We start from the raw sequence: 19,555 nt of genomic DNA on the forward strand, positions 1-19,555 counted from the left end.
CACACCACTTCTTTCATTATGCTGATCTGTGAAGTGGAACGCAACGCTGGCTGAGTTGAGAGGTCAGGGGCTCCCGCTGCCTAGATACATACAGTCTAATATTAGAACATTTCCTTGATTTGTTAGCAGCATCTCTGCTGACTCCTGAGCACATGGCAACAGGCCGGCCAATAGGATTTCAGGAGACCACTAAGCCCCTCGCTCTGTATAGCAACAGTGGCATCCTTCCCTTATTTATTTATATACGAGTTTTTTTTTCCCACCGACTCATTCTCATGCTTCTGTCCCCCCACTGTGCATCCACACTGTGCTCTCAAACTGTAAAAAAAGAGTTACGGTGCGAAGAGTAGAGCTGCTTTTACTTTTGCTTTTCCTTGACCTGCACAAGCTCTAAAACCTACATACATTTTATAGATTTTTTCATACTTGTATACATTTTTATAGATTTTTTTTTTATATACTGCATTCCACAGATCAGCGGAGATTTTTTTCTGTGCATTACATGTAAAAGTAAAAACAAAGTGGGAACTATCTTGGAAAAGGCTTGACTTATATGAAGACATGAAGTGTATCGGAGAAGAGGAGAGGAAATACCCAGAGGAATGGCATCGTGGGAAAATGTGGCACTCAGAGGGGACGGACAACAACCAAGTGGAGAGGATCTTTTAAAAGATGGAGGACACAGGCGGAGAGGCAGTACAGGATGGGAGGAGTGGGGGGGTGGAGGACATTGGATGGCGTGAGGACCGAGGCCGGTGGTTGGTTTGATCTGAGCCACGTGTGTGTCCAGCCACGTCTCTTCGCCGCTTAATGGAGTTCGATGAAACGTTGGCTTCCTCTGCTGCCCGGTCCCTTCTGTCTTGGCCCAGGTAGGTGCGTAATGTCCCGTCCTGCGGAGTTTCCTGATGATGCTTTATTTTTTCAGGCTGTTCAGATGTTATCTACACCCGAAGTTGCCATTTTGAAAGTTTCATGCATGTTCAGCCTTCGTATCTCTTCGTCATTCCAAGCTTAGGTACGGGACGATGGAAAGCTTGAAGGCGTTGGAGGAAATATGGCGTACATCAGCCGCCCCGTTTTTGGAATGCAACACTGTTGGATAACATACTACGACCGAATATTTAACAAAAACACATTCAAAAGGACGGTCATCAGCAAAATAAATACCTTCGTCATTTTCTGTTGGATGGTGGATTGACAATTTAAATTGCCTGACACTCTAAAAGTACGTGACAGTTTCAGCAGAACGCCACTGTAAAATGCAAAATACGTTAAGAGATTTTTATGACTTTAATTTGGTTTTTCACCAATGCTTTCCTAATTGATCCACCAATTCCTGGACAGCGTTTTTTTTTTACTTACAAACATGAATAGCAACAATCAAATTGATGTCAAAAAAGGTTGTTAATGAAATAACCCAGTTGTGTCGTCCCAGATGGATGTGTACTGGAAGTTAGTTTTTTTGTCAGGAAAGTATTAAAACAAGAAAATTGGCTTATGTCATAAAGATCGCAGGATTTCGTCGATATCATGTTTAGTATGCTGCATCGTGTCTACGGACACAATGTCCGTGAACGTCGAGCCGTGAAGACTTTATCGTTCCGTACCATTGAAAGTATTTTGATGTCGACGCGATTTCCAGTGCTTCGATTTTTAATCTACAATGCTGCATCCCTCAGTAAATTTAGATACTACTGTATGCTTCTTTAATAGAAACAAACAACATTCTAAGTCATGTGGTCTGCTAACAGCAACAATACAGATAAAGTAAATTTGAGTTGTCACAATCAGTATTTTTAAAGCTTTTTCGATACCTCTGATATCTTAAATTGATGCTGATAAGGATTAGTTGTCCAGATTTTGTACATAAAAAAAATATTTAGTAAAGAAGTTAAATGAGGTTACTGTGTTGTTTTCATCTGCAGTTTAGAGTTACAGCAACTATGACATCTTGTTTTTCTGTTAAAACATTATCTATTGTGATGGGATCGGATCCATAATGTTTAAAAAAATATATATAAAAAAATCAGATCTTCCATTAAAATACATTTTGATTAAAATAACGTTAGGCTCATTTTCCTCTTGTAGTGCAGATGATACCCCATCTTAAGTCTCTTCAATAGGATGTCACATTGTAAAGGGTATAGGAGGATAATAAACCGCTGACTAATCCCAGATGCTTGGGAGAGGAGGATTTAGCCACAGCCCCCCTGTATTCTTTACCATGAATGGTTTCATGATTTAACTGTACAGTCATTATATAAAAAATCTTTGATGCAGAATTCCCAAAAAGAAAAATCCCATGAAATCCCAAATGGCAATATTCTATACTCTCTTGGACATTATGTGCAGAGACTTTTTTTTTTCTTTTTAATTTCAAGGACGCACCGCAAGGGGTAAAAATGTGTATGTCTGAGGAAAGATATACTTAAAGGTGTCTTTATCTTTAAAGAAAGACATCCTTGTGAGATAATTCAATTTGCCAGTTTATTCTTGGGATGTTGATCCTGGGACAAACAAGGTCCAGTGCTGGAGCAACATGATATTCATTGTAACATATAATCTGTTTAAATACATTTCCATTCATTCTGTTGGAGCAGATCTTGTCTTTTGACCAGGTATTCAATTTCCAAATTAACCTCTTACATATTTCATAATACTTTCTGAGACTTGTTGTAACAGCTTTTTCCTGATAGATGACTGCTAGTTTTCTGTTTTTATTTAGGATTGGGAATTCCTCACAAGTTCTACCAAAGAAAAAAAAAAAAAAAAAAAGACATTCACTACTACTCAGTCTGGATTGTGCTTGATAAAACCAGCCTCTGCACACAGCTTGGTCTGCAATTAACCTGCTCCTCTTGATTACAGTGAACATTTAGAGTTGGTGATGTTAATAGTCTCCAAACATGGTGCAGTATGTGTCATTTTAGATATAGACATATATTGGAAAATGGTAAATGTCTTATTTATTAATCAAGTAAATATAAATATCTGACAAATCAAGGTACTTCATCATGCAAAAATCAAGTAAGAACCTCAATATTGCCACAAAGCAGTTCCCACAATGGTCTGACACAACCAGATGTGTAAATGGATATGAGACACAATATAAACGTTATGGAAAAATCTGTGACGGTTGATGTATGGCTCACAATGATAGTTAGAATATTCTCTTATTCTTACGCTATGTAACACCTATCAGAAAAAATAGTGTCTAACATTTCAGCGCATAAACAGTCAGTAACATCAATGATTACGTTTATTTAACCTCTTTTGCAGGAAGCCTCTATAAGTACTCAGACTGATAATGCAAGAGGTTAAATTTCAAAATTACTCAGCATTAACACTGGGCAGCAAGTCTGGAACATGAAGCGGCAATAAATAAGGGTCTGACAAATATCAAATATCAGAAATATCAAATAGAGAACAGAGTTGTGAAATAGCGCAGATTATTATGCCATTATTTGGCCAGAAGTTTTACATGTGAAAAGGCCTATTTTCCCAATTTACTGTATTGATTCTCAAACTCTACTTGTGCCTTTTTTGTTTAAGGTTTTCTGACACAAGATGATGCGCGAGTCCTTGAGGAAGAAATCAGAAAGTGGTGCCTCATTCTCCAGTGGGTGTACAGCTCAATAACTAGTGTTAACGTGTATATGAAGCAGGCAGTCAGCTGTTCCGTAACAAACTGTGGTTGTTCTGGGTAGCTTCCAGGTATGAATCCTTTTAGGGGAATGACTGTGAAGCAGAACAAAGAAAACTCCCACTGAGTACATTAAAGTGAAAACACAGGATCTACTGGCAATGTCATCGCTCTGCTCTGTGATGAGGTTTAACTGGGGGTTCAGGCTGAGAAACATGCTCTACCTCCACAACACAGGGCAGCCTTGAACTCTGCACCATCACCCTATCTATCCTCCGCCATGAGTGTAACTGTAAGATGATAGTATGAGAACAACAGCACCGTGGCATCTAACATCCCACTGCTTCACCACTTCAATAAAAACCTAGCTGGACTATTCAGTCTGTGTTGTAAAAATGGCAGAAAAAGGTTTCCAGCTCAGATCTCTCAACTGCGCAGAAGACTTCCCAACAACATCACTAGCATCCCTCCATCTCAGGGACGAGGCTGTGGTCATCAACGAGAGCACCAACCATATGGGAGATAATCCTGAGCCTCATTCTGTATTTTCTGTGATGACGTCATCACCGCATAACCAATCACGACAGCAGACAGACATATCCATGGCTACTAGGCCTGAGCCTTCACCAGCAGTTCAAGGTAAGATCTGGTGCTATATTAAGCATTTTTAAGCATTAATTCTGACATAACTTTGATTATAGTAATTGTGATGCAATTATAGTAAATAGATGAAAATGACGCAGAAACAATCTCATAACAAAGATTTTGGCGTTGCTAGTCTTCTCATCCTTTTAAAGCAGATTTCCAAATCAAACTTCCACTGCATTTAATGAGAAATTAGAAAGTCTTAAAACATTCCTGTCTGTAAGGAATAAGTACATGTATCTAATGCCAGTTTGTGTCATACAGACAAATATGAAGCAGTATTTCTTTAAATTATTTTTGCCTGAAAGATAAAGATTTCTCGATTCGCCACACGTCTGATTGGCACCTCTTCTGTTGCCATTGGAATAGTCACTGAGGCTCCAGATTTGTTAGACACATAGTCAAAACATTCATAACTTGAATGGCACTCAGAGAGTGAAGACCTATGCCAAGGCCAATTGTGCATTCACATGCTCCTCAGATGGTCCCATTTCCCAAGTTGGGAAGCCGTTCTTCAGACTTTTGTGTGTTCCTAAGCTTTACAAGTAATCTGCCGGTTACTTTATTAAATCTCTTTAAGCCCAAAGTGGCGTTTTTTTTTTATGATCAACAGTCCAAAACCCAAAGATATTCAGTTTTTTTATGACAAAAAAGAAGCAACAAATTCTTACAATTTAAAAGCTAGGACCAGAGAATGTTTGGCTTTTTTTTTTTTTTTTTTTTTAGATTATAACTAACAATAAGTCAATCATCAAAATATTTGCCAATTAGTTTTCGGTCAACCGATTAATCAACTAATCCTTTTAGCTCTAGAGAACAAGTATTTGAAAAACTCCAAGAGAAATGTTAGCAGCTGGGATCACATAGTATCAAAGGCTTAGTGAGTTAAATGATTTAGCAAGATTCAAGATTTATTAGCTGCAGAGCTTTTCTTAGGTTTTTATACCAGGCAAGTTTTGACAGAGCTTCACTGTTTATAGGCCCTGGGTTAATGAGTTTATGCCCTTTCTATTTTTACAACAGCATACGTATGATTCCTCCAACATACAGCTCTGTCTGCAGCAGCACCTCCAGACATGCCATCACAAGTGCTGAAGGGATGATTTACATCAACTGCTAACAGCACGCATCTCACACATTTGTATCAGCGCATGTGTTGCATAGCCACATACTAGCAAACACAAACAATTCACACATAAATGTAATGCTTTCAGGAAATGCCTGACAGAAAGGTTCTCACCTTCCCCTGCTTTCCTACAGCCACAGGCCCACATGGCATCTCGCTGCAGACAGCTGTTGTTTGTTAGCGAGGCAAGGCAAAGCAAGGCGAGGTCAAGCACTAAGCAGCACAGAATCTGGCCGAGTGTGCCCGAGTGTTGAGGCGTGCCTGTTCTGGTATTTCAGGCAGTCAGACAGTGTCACCTGTCAGCAGACTAGCCCGGACAGACTCTCCCACATGGTGCAAGACTAAGCAACACAACGATATCTCCCTCTGGAGTCCTTGTCAGTGGGCCAGTAGTGTGTGGTCAACAGCCACAAAGTGCAGATAGCCACATACTGTACAGACCGGCCACAACTGACATCAGGAGTAACACTGGGTTGTTGTGCGGTTGATGTTGCAGAGTTCTTGGATCCTGAGATGGGCCAAAGCGACAGAGAGGCTCAGGCTCACACCCTGACAGCGTTCCTGCAAGACCTTTCCTCCCCTGTTGATCCTGATGATGTGTTTCCTGCACTAAGAACCAACATTGTCAAGGAAGGAGGTACTCTCCAGCATATTTTTTGCTCTGCTTGTTAGAAGTGTAACAGATCTTTTGTAGCGTATTTAAATCACTTTTGTTCCAAAAAAAAATATACAACAAATGTGTTAGCACAAAACTGCTATAGTCATAATTTTAGCTAATTTACTGCCTCTCCTGTTTGGTAGTTTAGTCTTTTTTTAAATCCAAAACAAAAAATACCTTTTGTTGATCGATAATAAAAAGATGGTTATATAATGAGTGAAAAGAGGAATGGAGACTATGACGGATTATCTTTTAAGAAAGGAGTATTATTAAAATTTGTATTAAATTATCATAATAATAAAACAATAAAGAAATCAAAGAATAGGCCTACTTTGTAACTTGCCTTTGATTCAAACAGGACACAAATTCTATGTTTGCAATTCTGAATTTGTATTTGTAAGACGTTTTATTGCCTTTGTGATCAGAACAACCCAAGAACAACAAAACCAAAGCGATGGCAGCATGTGACTCCAGCTCTGATGACAACCATCTGTCTAATGCAGAGTGGTACTGGGGAAATACCACGAGGTATTGAATATTTTCATATGGCATGTTGATGTTTTTATTTATCACCCTGCTAATATAATACAGCACATTAATCTGTTTCTTTTTCATGCAAATTCCTTCAAGTTCTTACAATATCAAAAAATGTGAGGATTTTGAAAATCATTTTGTTTGCAAATTGTTTTCCTACATAACAGTTTGAAACCTTATTGTCCTTTGTGGTTGTCCAGAGACGAAGTAAATGAGATGATGAGAAACACTCCTGATGGGACGTTCCTGGTCCGAGATGCTTCCAGTAAGGTTAAAGGGGAATACACTCTCACACTAAGGTAACTACTTTTTAACTAGTATGTTACGTGATGATAATTGCATGTTTTGGATTTCAATTATTTGCATATGTTGTGTGATATAAGTTAAATTAAAACACAATATTCATTGTATAGTTATCATCACTGACTCTCTTCTATGTTCAAGGGATTCTGGAAAAAAAAAACAAAAAAAACTTAAGTCGCTCATCACTTCAGTTTTGCACATAGGGGATAGACAGTCCATTAAAAATATGGGGGATTCATTTTGTGTGTCTCCATTATTTTAAAGGTTTCTACTTGTGATATCAACATATAACATTCAATTGAATATATAATACACAATAAGGAAGGGAAGGACTCAGAAATTTCTCCATTCTCAGCTGAGATGGACGGCATAGTGCTGCAGTGTTTAATCCCTGCACTTTACACTGCATAAATTAACCCAGCGATTAGCTAAATTTTCCTCTACTCATAGCTTAATCCCGACAAAACATTACAGTTGAATTTCAGCCTGCATTCACGTTTTGTAAAACATTGTTAAAACCGAGCAGCTAATATTGGTAGAGAGAGCAACAAGTTAGCTGGCTGCCCTCTCTCTCTGCTCAGCTGCTAGCCTGCTGTGCTGCAGAGCACCATAACGTGTTGATATGTTGCTTCTTCATCGCGGTAAGAAAAAAGCCATACTGTCACAGCCCCAGTTGATGCAAAAAAAAGGTAAGGGCTCTACACGTGTAATGAAGTGTTTAAGTTGCTAAAAATATTATAATTATCAGTACTCTGCATCTCATGGGAAAGCTATCTCCAAATTGAATACATGTACTCAGAAGACAGTTATTTTTTTCTTGGTTTCAAAGTCTAACTTTAGTTGTCTGGTTTCAAAGTCTAAATTTAGTTGAATCAGGTTTCAGATATAAAGCTTTGTTGATTAGCCTTTGGCCCAGTCTCCTGCAGTCAGCAATATAACACCCTTTCTACACGGGATGCGTTTCAATCAAGTTTTTCCAGTCATCCGTCTCACCTGTCTGAGGGAACAGACATGCTCCAGTCAACACAGTCTTTCTTACACATTACAAATGGGTCCTGCTTTGATATATATCCCTTATGTTGTCCTTCGGGTCCCAGTGACCCAAAGGACAAAACAAGGGTTATGTACTTTCGTTTACTTTGTTGAGAATTGCTCTCTAAACCCTGTCTCTTGTAAAGTAAGTTTATTTCTAGAGCACATTTAAACACAGTTTAAGCTGACCAAAATGCTGTACAAACAAGTACTAAGGTGCTGTATTAACCCTTGTGTTGTCCTTTGGGTCACCAAGACCCGAAGGACCACACAAGGGTTAAATATATATCACACACACACAGTATGTAGTGATTACACTGTGTGTGCAGAATGGTGGTTGGGTTTTAGAGACAATGCATTTACATCAGTGGTTAAGCCCAATAAGAAACGCCTCTCTCATGTTTCCATATTTGAAATTCATCCTACGATGATCCCAAAAGTATGATACTGACCGGCTGCTCCTGTCTGCATTAGAGTAAATATATCTCGCACCAGCAACATTTGTGCTGAGTTCTGCGGGGTCTGTGAAATGTTTGGTATTGGCAGCTTCATGCGACAGTTATGCTTTGACTTTTGCAGGAAAGATGGCTCCAACAGACTGATAAAGATCTACCATCATGGGGGGAAGTACGGCTTTTCTGAGCCACTGGTCTTTCCCTCTGTGGTGGACCTGATCCAGTACTACCAAAACAAGTCTCTGGCCCAGTACAACTCTAAACTGGACACAAGGCTACTTTACCCCATAACCAGATACCAGCAGGTGGGTTTATGAGGCCCTGAACTCTGAATGTGTGCCGTCTGATATTACAACAATACAATTACTAAATACCGTTATAGCAATTTTATTTATTGTAGTTATTATATTGTTGTTATAATTTGTTTATTGTTATGATTTTATTTGAAATTATGTTGGTCTAAACAAGATTTTGGCTGCATTTCTTGTCTGTAGCAGCAGGCTGTGATGGAAGTTGACATTGATGCAGTTGGAGAACAGCTGAGGATATTTCAGGATCAATACAAAGAGAAGAGCAAAGAGTATGACCTTCTGTTTGAGAAGTTTAACCAAACCTCCCAGGTACAACCGCATCCAAATCATTGAGTCTTCATTACTAAATACATCTGTGGGTTTATTGGTTTAAAGCAATATATTTTAAGTAAATGTTTACCTCTGATTGCTTTACCACAACAGAGCCTTAACTTTAAGGCTTTGAATGTTAAAGTAAATATTTTTTCTTTCCTCAACAGGAGCTGCAGAGCAAGCGGACAGCCATAGAGGCTTTCAGTGAAATCATTCGGATCTTTGAGGAGGAGTGTGAAACCCAAGAACGCTACAGCAAAGAATACATCGACATGTTCCTCTCAATAGACAGCAGTACAGATTCAGACACGTATGCTTTCAAATACCAACCCTTTTTTCCCCCAATTTGATCACTTTGTCTTATCCGTTTTACTTCTTTTCTGCATTTTAAGAAAATAAGTTAAAGGTAAAATCTAAATTAAAGATACTCAGTGCATCATGCTCATTTAGCAGGCACACCAAACTAGCAGACTCTGAATTGTTTTCTCAAGTTGTTCTTTCTCTTCCTCCTCCTTCCAGGATTCAAAGCAATTCAGATGAGCTGCAGTCCAGGGTGGAGGAGATCCACAACAGCAAGAAGAAGTTGGAAGAGGAGCTGAGGAGGAAGGCGCAGGCTCACATGGAGGTCGACAAGAAAATGAACAGCCTGAAGCCCGACCTTGTGCAGCTCAGGAAGATCAGAGATCAATACCTGCTGTAAGTTCAACTTGTCTGCACCGCATGTTCTAGATGTTCTAGGTCTGCTTTTTAAAAGAGTGGAGGCATGTATAAGATTTTATATTCTAAACACATTTATTTTCATCAAAATATATATCACGTACATAAAAAGGCAAAAAAGGAGAAAGCTTTGCCCACAGCATGTACTACAAAGTAAAAGAGGGCAGCGACTGCAAAATGAATACAGTCAGAATAAATTAAGTTTGTGATAGTGACCACACTCTTCTGGATATACTGTACTGTGTATCAAGCAGCTACATCTCATAACTCTACACGCTAAGATGAGAAGAAAACTATCTGATATATGACTGATAAAATGTGTAGTTCAAAACAGTCTGTCACATACCAGTGACACAGCTGAGTTGTAAACATAGAAAACCCAATCAGCTGTTCTCATCCATGCAGCCACAGCTGTGAATCTCCAGTATGCTCAGCACGGGGCTTTATCATGAGCCTGATGGGAAGATGTGTCTTTCTAGCGGACTTCTGTCTTCAGTAAATTCAAATAAACAGATATGTCCTATTCAGGTTTTGTGAATAAGAGGTTTACACACCAAGCCTTGTGTCTTTACATAGACAGGTGCTCCTACTTTACAACATATAAAGCAAAACTCAAGGTCTGCTGACATTATTATGCATTAACAACTCTTAAAACCCACCTACACATGATCTGCTGTAAAACCGCGAAGTAGGGCGCAGAGAAGCAAAGCGCAGGTATGCGTCATCACTGCGTCTGGAGTTGGTTGTGCCTTGAAAGGTCAACGGCCGGCAACAAGGTCAAATTTGAAATAATTGTGAACTTTGAGCGCAGCGCTCGGTGGCAATCTCCCCATAGGAAAACAATGGATTGGCCAGCACAGAGCAGTTTTATCACAGATCATGCTATTAGAAAAGCCTTCTGTTAATCTTCTGTCACCTGCTATCTTTATATATATATATATATATATATCATCCAACATCATGAAATAAAAGAAATGATAGGGTACATCTTTTCTAAATAACATTTTGCAGACTTTTTTACTGTTTTATCCATTTTTCAGCTGGCTCAACCAGCAAGGTACTAGGCAGAGCCAGATTAATGATTGGCTGGGTATCAGGAATGAAGAAGAAGAGTGAGTATCCTTATTTATTCTAGAGTTATAGTTGTTTAATTAAAACAGAAAGCTGCAGAATCTACAAGAATGTTTTGCTATTTCTATTTTTCTTTTGTTTTACTTGCCACTCAAGAATCTGAAACATGCTTCTGTGTGCAGGTCCTGAAACATGCACAGACACATGCAAACATCTGTGCCATGTACAGATAGAGTAAAGTATGGCAGCGAAGGATGTATACAAAGATACCAACTGCCTTATATTCTATTATTTAAAAATGAAATGGCATAAATGCATTAAAACACATGCTACGTATCTTCTTTCATGAACTGGCAACAGTGCTTATAATAAATATGGTATAATAAATTAGCATACGGCAAAGAACCAAGGTTCAGTTGCTCACATTTGTTCAAAAGGACAGGTCATGACATTCATGTGCCAAGACATCAGATAAGAGCTAAAATATATTTCCTAGCTAATCCAAGGCTTACACTTCCTCATCATCCTCTAGCCCATACACTCTGGCAGATGATATCAACCAGGAAGAGAGCAACTGGTACGTTGGTGGTATGAGACGTAAGGAGGCAGAGGAGCTGCTGAAGGGGAGGAGGGACGGGACCTTCCTAATCAGAGACAGCCAGACTCAGAGAGGCTCCTTTGCCTGCTCTGTTGTGTGAGTACCATCAGATTTGCATCTTCTAGGCATTTAAAAGGGATCATACATTTTTACCAAAAGTAAGTGCAGTGCACTAACTTTTGAGTGTTGGATATAGGCATCCAAACTACTGAAAAACTTCCATGTTATTGTTATTATATATTTTGTCTTATGCAGTGTGGATGGGGATGTGAAGCACTGTGTGATCTACAGGACATCCACAGGGTACGGCTTCGCTGAGCCCTACAACCTATACCCATCGCTAAGAGAGCTGGTCCTCCATTATCGACACACATCCCTGAATAAACACAACCAGCAGCTGAATGTAACCCTGGCCTGGCCCGCTCTCGGCCAGCAGCCCAGCTGAGACACACCAGCAGGCCACCCTGATGGCACTTTCCCAAAGCTTCACTGTATTTGCACCACGGACGCACTAACGTGGACACTGTTACCAGGCTCTAACAGTACGGGTTAGTGTCGAATTTCCAGAAACAGTTTTAGTGCTCAGATCAAAAAATCCTACACTGATTAGATGTCACAGCAAACAAAAAGCATTACGGTCACAATCACTCAAATGCTTCGCTAAGTTACTTGGAACAGATTTTGAACATCTTTTCCACAGAAGTTTTAAGATTGATTAGTTCATTGTCAGCTTTGTGAGTTAAATACAATGGTTGCATTTGGACTGCAGCTCTGTTCTAATGCAATTTTTTTTTTTTTTTAAAGCTAATGTTCCTAATATTAAAATCCCCATTTACTTGCCATCTGCACAGCTTGCAAAACACAATTGGGATTATGTACTTAACTGAATTCAACACTGAATTAAATCTTTTGCAGCAGTACTGAGGTAGCACTGAAATATTGCCTCATCATGACAACAATAGTACAGCAGCAAGCGTCCCAAACCGATGCTGGTATTAAAGTTGCAAAAATCTTAACAGTGTAGTAATTTATAATGACGATATCAGGGTAGCACAGGATACTAGTATCCCTCTTTCAGAATACTGATACTAAACTGCTTTTTATAAGTAAAACAATCAAAGCAGAGAAATATAATTTGGCTTGCTTTTTAAGTATAAAAAGGAAGGTATATTTCCCTGTTCAAGAGAAATTGATTTAAGTTATTCACTAATCCAGAAATTTCATATTTCAGTGTTGATGGGTTGTTGTTTTTTTAGTATTCTTTCTGAAAGTACAAGAAATCATAAATATTTAAGAAGCAAATATTACATTGCAAAGAGTATTTAAGTCATGGTCTCTATATTTCAAATATATTTTTGTCCAACAATCCCAATTAATGATCTGCAACAGCCATCATCCACAGTACATATCTTAAATCCATATAATCAGTGCAGTTGCAGTGTTTAAGGTGCTTCTGGGAAACTGAGCTAAGGATGGGAGCTGCACTACCAAGCACATGTGCATTATGGCTAGTGTAGTGTAGAAAAAAGAAGAAAAAAAAAGTGTAGAGGAAACACACAAGCACTTTATCCAAAACAAGACAACCAGAATATACATAAGCACAGAGATGAGAGCTGGAGATGTGTGAGACACTGATTTTTACATAGTGATGTTGTTGGTTGAAAAGAAGTTTTTATTTCAGTGGCTAGGAATATAAAAGTTATTTTCTTACTGTCATCTTCATTCTCCACAATATCTTCATGAGACAAAATAAGGATTTCATGGATTCTACCTCTTGGGTGTATTTATGCTTTAGGTCCTATGTGTAGGATATTTTTGTTCTTATAGCAATCAAATTGTTGGCAGGTGATGATTTTTTGTAGAAAAATGGGACAATCACGCTAAAGTTTGTGTAATCTATGTGTGGCTTTAAGCTCACTGTTTAACACTTTAAGTGTTAATAATAACATGAGCGGGTATAAACAGACAAATACTGAAAGTAATTCTGTGTGTTGTGTACATGCACATTTGGGAATATCAACCCAAAATAAGCGCAGTTACTTAGGTATATGGGTAATATCAATCTGGTTCCAATTAATCTTTGATGAGTCAGCTGTTTTGTTATTTATATATGCTTTCTGAGGATTTTTGTTGGAGTTAGTGAGCCAGGTGCTTTGATTAGTCTCTGGAGCGATAATATACACTATAGAGGTCTTTTAGATTTCGGGCTGGTTGAAAAGTGCCCTTAAGTGTTGCTGTTCCAGCCATTATAATTTTAATTGTGTTACTCTCAGGAGAGATGTCTTGCCCCTTACATGAGTATGATGTTGGGTGTCAACAACAATGTTCTGATGAACCAAATGTTTAGGTTGTGTCTAGCTGGATACAAGGCTACAATAGCATAAATACTCTGGAGTACCCTCAGGAAGAGTATTATTATCGAAGGTAGTTGCTTTTTACTATAATAGCACAATTTATTTAACTATTTTGTAAAAGTGAGTGTCAAATAGACTTTATTCCCCCAGCAGTTGCTACATTAACCTTACACTACATGAGAATACAAAATAATTAAGAAAACAAAAGGCTCATAATCGTAATGGTTTTGAACTTAGACAACTGTTAAATTTTAGCCATGACCTGAAATGAACCTTAGACACGGCGGCTGATCATATTTTAAAAGAGTTTAAAGAACTGATTTTACATATAAAGACTTAAAAGTATTACCATTACTGCTTGAATTTTGCAGGCTTGTTAGCTACCTTTGCTGGCTAATTGGCAACTAGCTAACAAGGTATGATTCCAGCTATGGTGGACCAAATATAGTATGTTACCATGAAATGTTACAAAATTATGATATCAAAATTCACTTGTTTGTTAAATGTTGGTACATAGCTGCAAAACTTACTGGAGATGATTTTTTTTGCTCCTTAAGTGTGAGGTATATTCAAAATGGCGATGAAAAATTAAATCTATAATGTAAACAACTGAAATGAAAGTGGTTTACATTTTAGGCCTATCCAGGCCCCTGCGGCCCTGGGAAGGTAAGAGTTACACCTTTAATGGTGCACTTTGTGTGGTGCTTACAGTGAGTTAGTGAATCATTCAAAACTATTTTTTATAGGGGGAAAGACACTGTAGTCTTTAAATATGGCATTGTTAGTTTGGGTTACCCATTAATATATATTTTCCTGTTTAATGGGTCCCTTTAAATACACTTCTCTCTCAGCGGTCAGTCAAACATGTGCTTGATGCTTGCTGCACACTTGACGCTATCAGTTTTGTCAGAGTGTTTATTGTCATGAAGGGAGTTGAAAAAGTTGTGTCCAATTCCTTCTTTGTGGCAGTAAAGTTGAGATGTAAATGTTGATTTTGCATGCAATCACTGTGTAACAGATTAACCTAGGTATTATATGTACTACTAATTTAAAATGTGGACATAGCGGCTGGGTACTGTTTTGATACCAGTTCTGGTATTATAGGTTCACCACCAGCTATAAAAGATATGTTTTGTTACCTTTCTTTGATGGGTTATCTGTATTCTATGTTTTGATGTTGTTGCTTTCTCTCCATCATTGGTGCTAAGCACTCATTGCTGTAGTTTTCCTTAAATGCACCTCTCCGAGATCACCTGTCAATCATACAGTATGAGTGACACTGTGATGTCGTATTTATCAAAGCAAATGGAGAAGCTTTCATGTTGGGTATGGTTTGTTGTGCTTGTGACCACATCAATCTGTGATATAGTGTTGCACAGTTAAGTGCTGCACTGCACAGGTTGTGGACAGAGCGTGCCACAACCACTAGATGGCGGTGCATGCAGGACTTTTGACCTGTGTGTAGTTACTCTTTAGAGAAGTGCATTTTTTAAATGTTGGTCCACTGTTTATGCTGTTTGGTAGTACCCAGTTGTACCAGTGGTGTAGTGTAAAAGGAAATACTGTGAAGTTAAGGTACTTAGGACTCACCGCCATCAGACTGCTGAGCTTCATCTTTGTTAGCCTGAATTCCAATTTCATTTCATCTTATAGTGACTTGTTATACAGAAAACATGGATGCACTTAAATGACTATTATTACTTAAGGCATGCAAGGTGCATGTCTAGCATGTGAAACCGTAAGTAAGCATCTGTCCGTTAAAAAAACCAAAACTTTTTGCACACTGATTGGATTAATTAAAGTGTTAATTTAAGTCCATAACTTGAAATATAAATGTATTTAATATTGTGAATTCTAATAAAAGAAACTTTACTTATCCAGGTTAATTTTGTAGCAGTAATACAGTTTAAAGGTGTAGGCCTACAGGTTGTATGTGCACAAACACAACATAAGACTACACCACTGCTCTGTCGGGTTTAGATTTAAAGCACAGTATTTGCACACAAGTACCTCATGTGAGGTGGAGATACAATGACTGTCTTCATGTCTTCATCCACCCTGTTACTGAAGCAGGTGGTGGTGCTAAATATGGACAAGTTGCTGATGAGATTGATATGTCGTAGCATTGATAAAAGCAGATTTATTTTTTTGTCTCTTTAATCAGCTGTCCACTTAGTAGTATTTATTTCTGCAAAGTCAGTTTTGTAATTGTATGTGCACAATTTGGTCTTTTTCTGTTGTCTCTTTTTGTAAGTTAAGAATTGTAGCATTGTGCAAACAAAAATGAAATAGAGAGATAACTAAAACACATTTCAAAATGATTGTTGTTTTGTAGGAGAATAATTGGTGTCTCACTCGTCATGAAATGTGTGTCATGTATTTTCAGCTGCAATCATGCTAAGTAGTTCTGTCCAACTAATTTTTCATAACCTACTATTCCCTAATGCCTAAACAACCGTTACAATACATTTGCTGTTGTATATTAATATAATTATTATACACAGTTATTAAAAAAAATATTGTTATGTTGAAAGAAAGAAAAGTCTCCAGGTACTAGCCATCTTGGTAAGCTATTTAGCTTGCCTGCTGACCTTTCAACATCGTAAATCGTTTATGACTGCATTAAAAGAAAAGTAAGTGATGGCCATTTAGATTTAGATTTTTAGAATGTGCTCCATAGAACCTCCCACCAAGGAAGTTGAGATTTGTTGCAATGGATTTGTGCCATGGAAGATTAAATGAGTCTAACTGGTGTATGATGTGGGAATAACAGCTTTGTTTGGCTTCAAACAAATAAGACCCAGCCGGATGCCTTTAACTGGTTGTCTTGTTAATTGAGTCCATTTACTTGGGTTGATGATGAGATTAATTGAAGGGCTTGATATTGTGAGATACAGGATTGACAAAGAAAAAAAACACCTTGTTCTGTGGTGTAATGATATATAGACATTATAGTCGTAATAATGCAAGTTTAAATTCCCAGGAGGGGAAGGTATTTTTACACAGTTCCTCCTCCCTAGGAAGTTCATATTGGACGGTGCCTCAGGACACGATTCATGTCAATGCCGATGTTCAGCAACGATGCAGGAAGTAGTGTGCCCACAGGGTATGGGTGTGGAAGCTGGGCTTGTGAATGGGCATGTAACAGGTTTGATTTTGATACTGGAGAATAGGGTTTTACTTGTCTCAATGATGATGATGATGATTAATCAAGTTGTTTTACTTGCTTAACTTCAATCATAATGTAATTGGCTGGTACGACTATTGTAAAAATAATTAAAAACCGTTTGCAATGAATATTCAAAAATGTTTGCAGTCAATGCAATTTAATGTATTTTGCAGAATTGGTCAACATCAATGTGGTGAATAGGTTGTTTAGGTTTTTGTTAAAGTAAAAGGTTAGATAGTGTTGAGTTAAAGGAACTGGTTATTTTGGTACAGTATAAGAGGTAAAGGTAGGTATGGCTTTGTGCAGGTTCAGGTATTACGTTGGAGACAGATTAAGTTTAGAAAGTATGGGAATGGTTATGTTTACTAAGGGTTTGGTGTGATTATGGGTAAAGTTAAGAGGAAGGAGGTTGGTTAGTAAATTATATTTGCATTCACACAGTTTTTGGCTCCATCAACTTTCTTCCATGCCATAAACATTGTGGGAGATAGCAGTAACATTTGTCGACCACAAACCACAATATTTTAGGAGATAGGGTGACCATCTCACCCTTAGTTAGATGGGAGAATCTTTATCAGCTTTTTGTTTTTAAATCCAGGGACTTGATATATTTAGACAGGTTTTGTTTCACTTTGAGCTGCTGTGCATATGGTCAATTACCTCTTCTTTTCTCTGCAACACATTCAACATACTAGTACTTGATGTTTCTGTAACTCTGACTTCTTTTTTTCCCCCATTGTGGCTGTATGGACTCGTCTTCTGCTTAAATCTTAAGCATTAAGCTGCCCTTTGTAATAGCCTAATTGCTGTGAGAAAATATTGTTATTATTGTACATGCTTATTTAATGTATTGATTATGCAATAACATTCAGCTTTTTTTAACATACCTTTTGTTTTATTTAGGAGTCATATCTGAGGAAAATTGATGGTTCTTAAACATTTTTTGTTGGTAACCTGACTTTATCCACTTCAGAACATCATTGTTCATGTATGCACTTTCAGATCCCCAAATAAATTTGAGAAGATGGTTTAATTAATTGTTGTGAGTATCATTTAATAAGCTGAGGATTTGGTACATCACAAATACCAATCAATTTACTATTTACATAATAAGTCTAGAGCAAAACACTACAATGTACTGTACCACAGAAGCACATACTGCGGATTTACAAGCATCTAGCAGGTCTACTGCACATTAATTAACTGATTCACCTTCTTCCTTGCAAAAGAGGTTCCAAACTCAATTGGATTTACCTGGTTAAATAAAATAAAACATAATACAATACAACACTATGGTTTACACCATAGATTTACAATTTAACAACATAGTTTACACCCTAGATTTAAACATTTGCTGCACATAATGGTTTAAATTATTTACTTTCACACCTTGAACAGCTGCTGTACTACTCAATGCTAGCCAGTGTCAAAAAAACATTTATGGGCTACCAACCACTGAGCACCAGAATACAAGAGGTATAACCATGTAAACAACAGCATATTAGTGTCAAAAAGATTAAAGTGTAAGATAAATTGTATTATATCTCAAATAGCAGGATGTGCAACCAGCAGGGGTGGAACAAGTACTTCACTTATACCACAGTAGTAAAACACCTTCATAAATTGATTTTTTTTTAAATGTTAAAATATATGTCAGAATAATATAGGCCTATTTAGTGGATTCTAATTATCGATCCATTTATGTGGACATCACTTTAATGTTGAAACTATACTAACTTTATGCAGCTGGTAAAGGTGGAGCTAATTTGAATAAGGCCTACACTGGGTAATTTAGCTTGTCAATTTACCTCCATTCATCAATACAGTCTTAACAATACACTAATTTATTTGTTGAATATATTTAGAATGAATAACCTGAATCTGCAAAGCGACTTAAGTTGTACTTTTACTCCACTAACGACTATTTACCTCGGAATTGTAATGAAGTATAAAGTAGAAAAAAATGGAAATACTCAAGTAAAGTCCCTCAAAATTGTAATTAAGACGGGTCCTTGAGTAAATGTAGGCTATTACTTCACCACTGGCAACCTGTTTCCTGCAAACATAAGCAGCATACACATTAGCAAACACAATACAGAGTCAAGAGAGTCTTACCTTTAGAAGAGCTTCTAGACCTTTTTAATGCAAACTGTTGTTGAGTTGTCAAATGGTTGTCAATCACTATTTTCACTGTAGCTTCCTTCCCGCCATTTTTGATTGGATGAAGCTGCTGCCTGCCTGCCCGTCATGTTCTGCCGTATTCTTGTCCTGACCAGCCGAGTTCCCTCTCGAGTTAGGCTCTCCTTCTTTTAAGCAAGTGAATATCGTCCTAATTGTAGGCTAAGATAGACTCATAAATGTATTGAAAGCTAAGGCTATCTTTAAGTATTTTTACTTATTTATGTAAAGCTGCGTAGGCTACTGTAAACAGATCAAGTGTTTTGGTATGAAACCCCACATTTTTTATTTAATGAAGTATCCTATATGTCCCGCATTTGTAACAAGGAAAACCGCTTGATAATTCAGCCAGAAATTATGATTTTAATTGTGGCTATACCTCCTGCCTCGACATACAAATATTTAGCTGCTTTTCTCCGATTCACGGAGGCAGAAGCAGGAGTTTTCAG

General features: G+C 37.8%; 1 protein-coding gene across 2 annotated transcripts; it reads left to right on the plus strand.

The window, feature by feature from the left end:
- The first annotated feature begins 711 nt into the window (after window positions 1–711).
- Window positions 712–17,961, plus strand: LOC114561270 (phosphatidylinositol 3-kinase regulatory subunit gamma). 2 transcript variants are annotated; one of them, XM_028587174.1, is made up of 12 exons: window positions 712–869; window positions 3,553–4,282; window positions 5,911–6,051; window positions 6,498–6,600; window positions 6,807–6,905; window positions 8,521–8,701; window positions 8,891–9,016; window positions 9,187–9,329; window positions 9,539–9,715; window positions 10,777–10,848; window positions 11,340–11,501; window positions 11,661–17,961. In XM_028587174.1, exons 2-12 carry the CDS (start codon window positions 4,039–4,041, stop codon window positions 11,848–11,850), a joined length of 1,638 nt encoding a protein of 545 aa, XP_028442975.1. In that variant the 5' UTR covers window positions 712–869; window positions 3,553–4,038; the 3' UTR covers window positions 11,851–17,961. The 2 variants fall into 2 exon arrangements, with proteins under 2 accessions (XP_028442975.1, XP_028442977.1); XM_028587176.1 differs by lacking the exon at window positions 10,777–10,848.
- The last annotated feature ends 1,594 nt before the right edge of the window (window positions 17,962–19,555 follow it).

Source organism: Perca flavescens, chromosome 9 (assembly GCF_004354835.1).
Source record: "Perca flavescens isolate YP-PL-M2 chromosome 9, PFLA_1.0, whole genome shotgun sequence".
Classification (NCBI taxonomy): domain Eukaryota; kingdom Metazoa; phylum Chordata; class Actinopteri; order Perciformes; family Percidae; genus Perca; species Perca flavescens.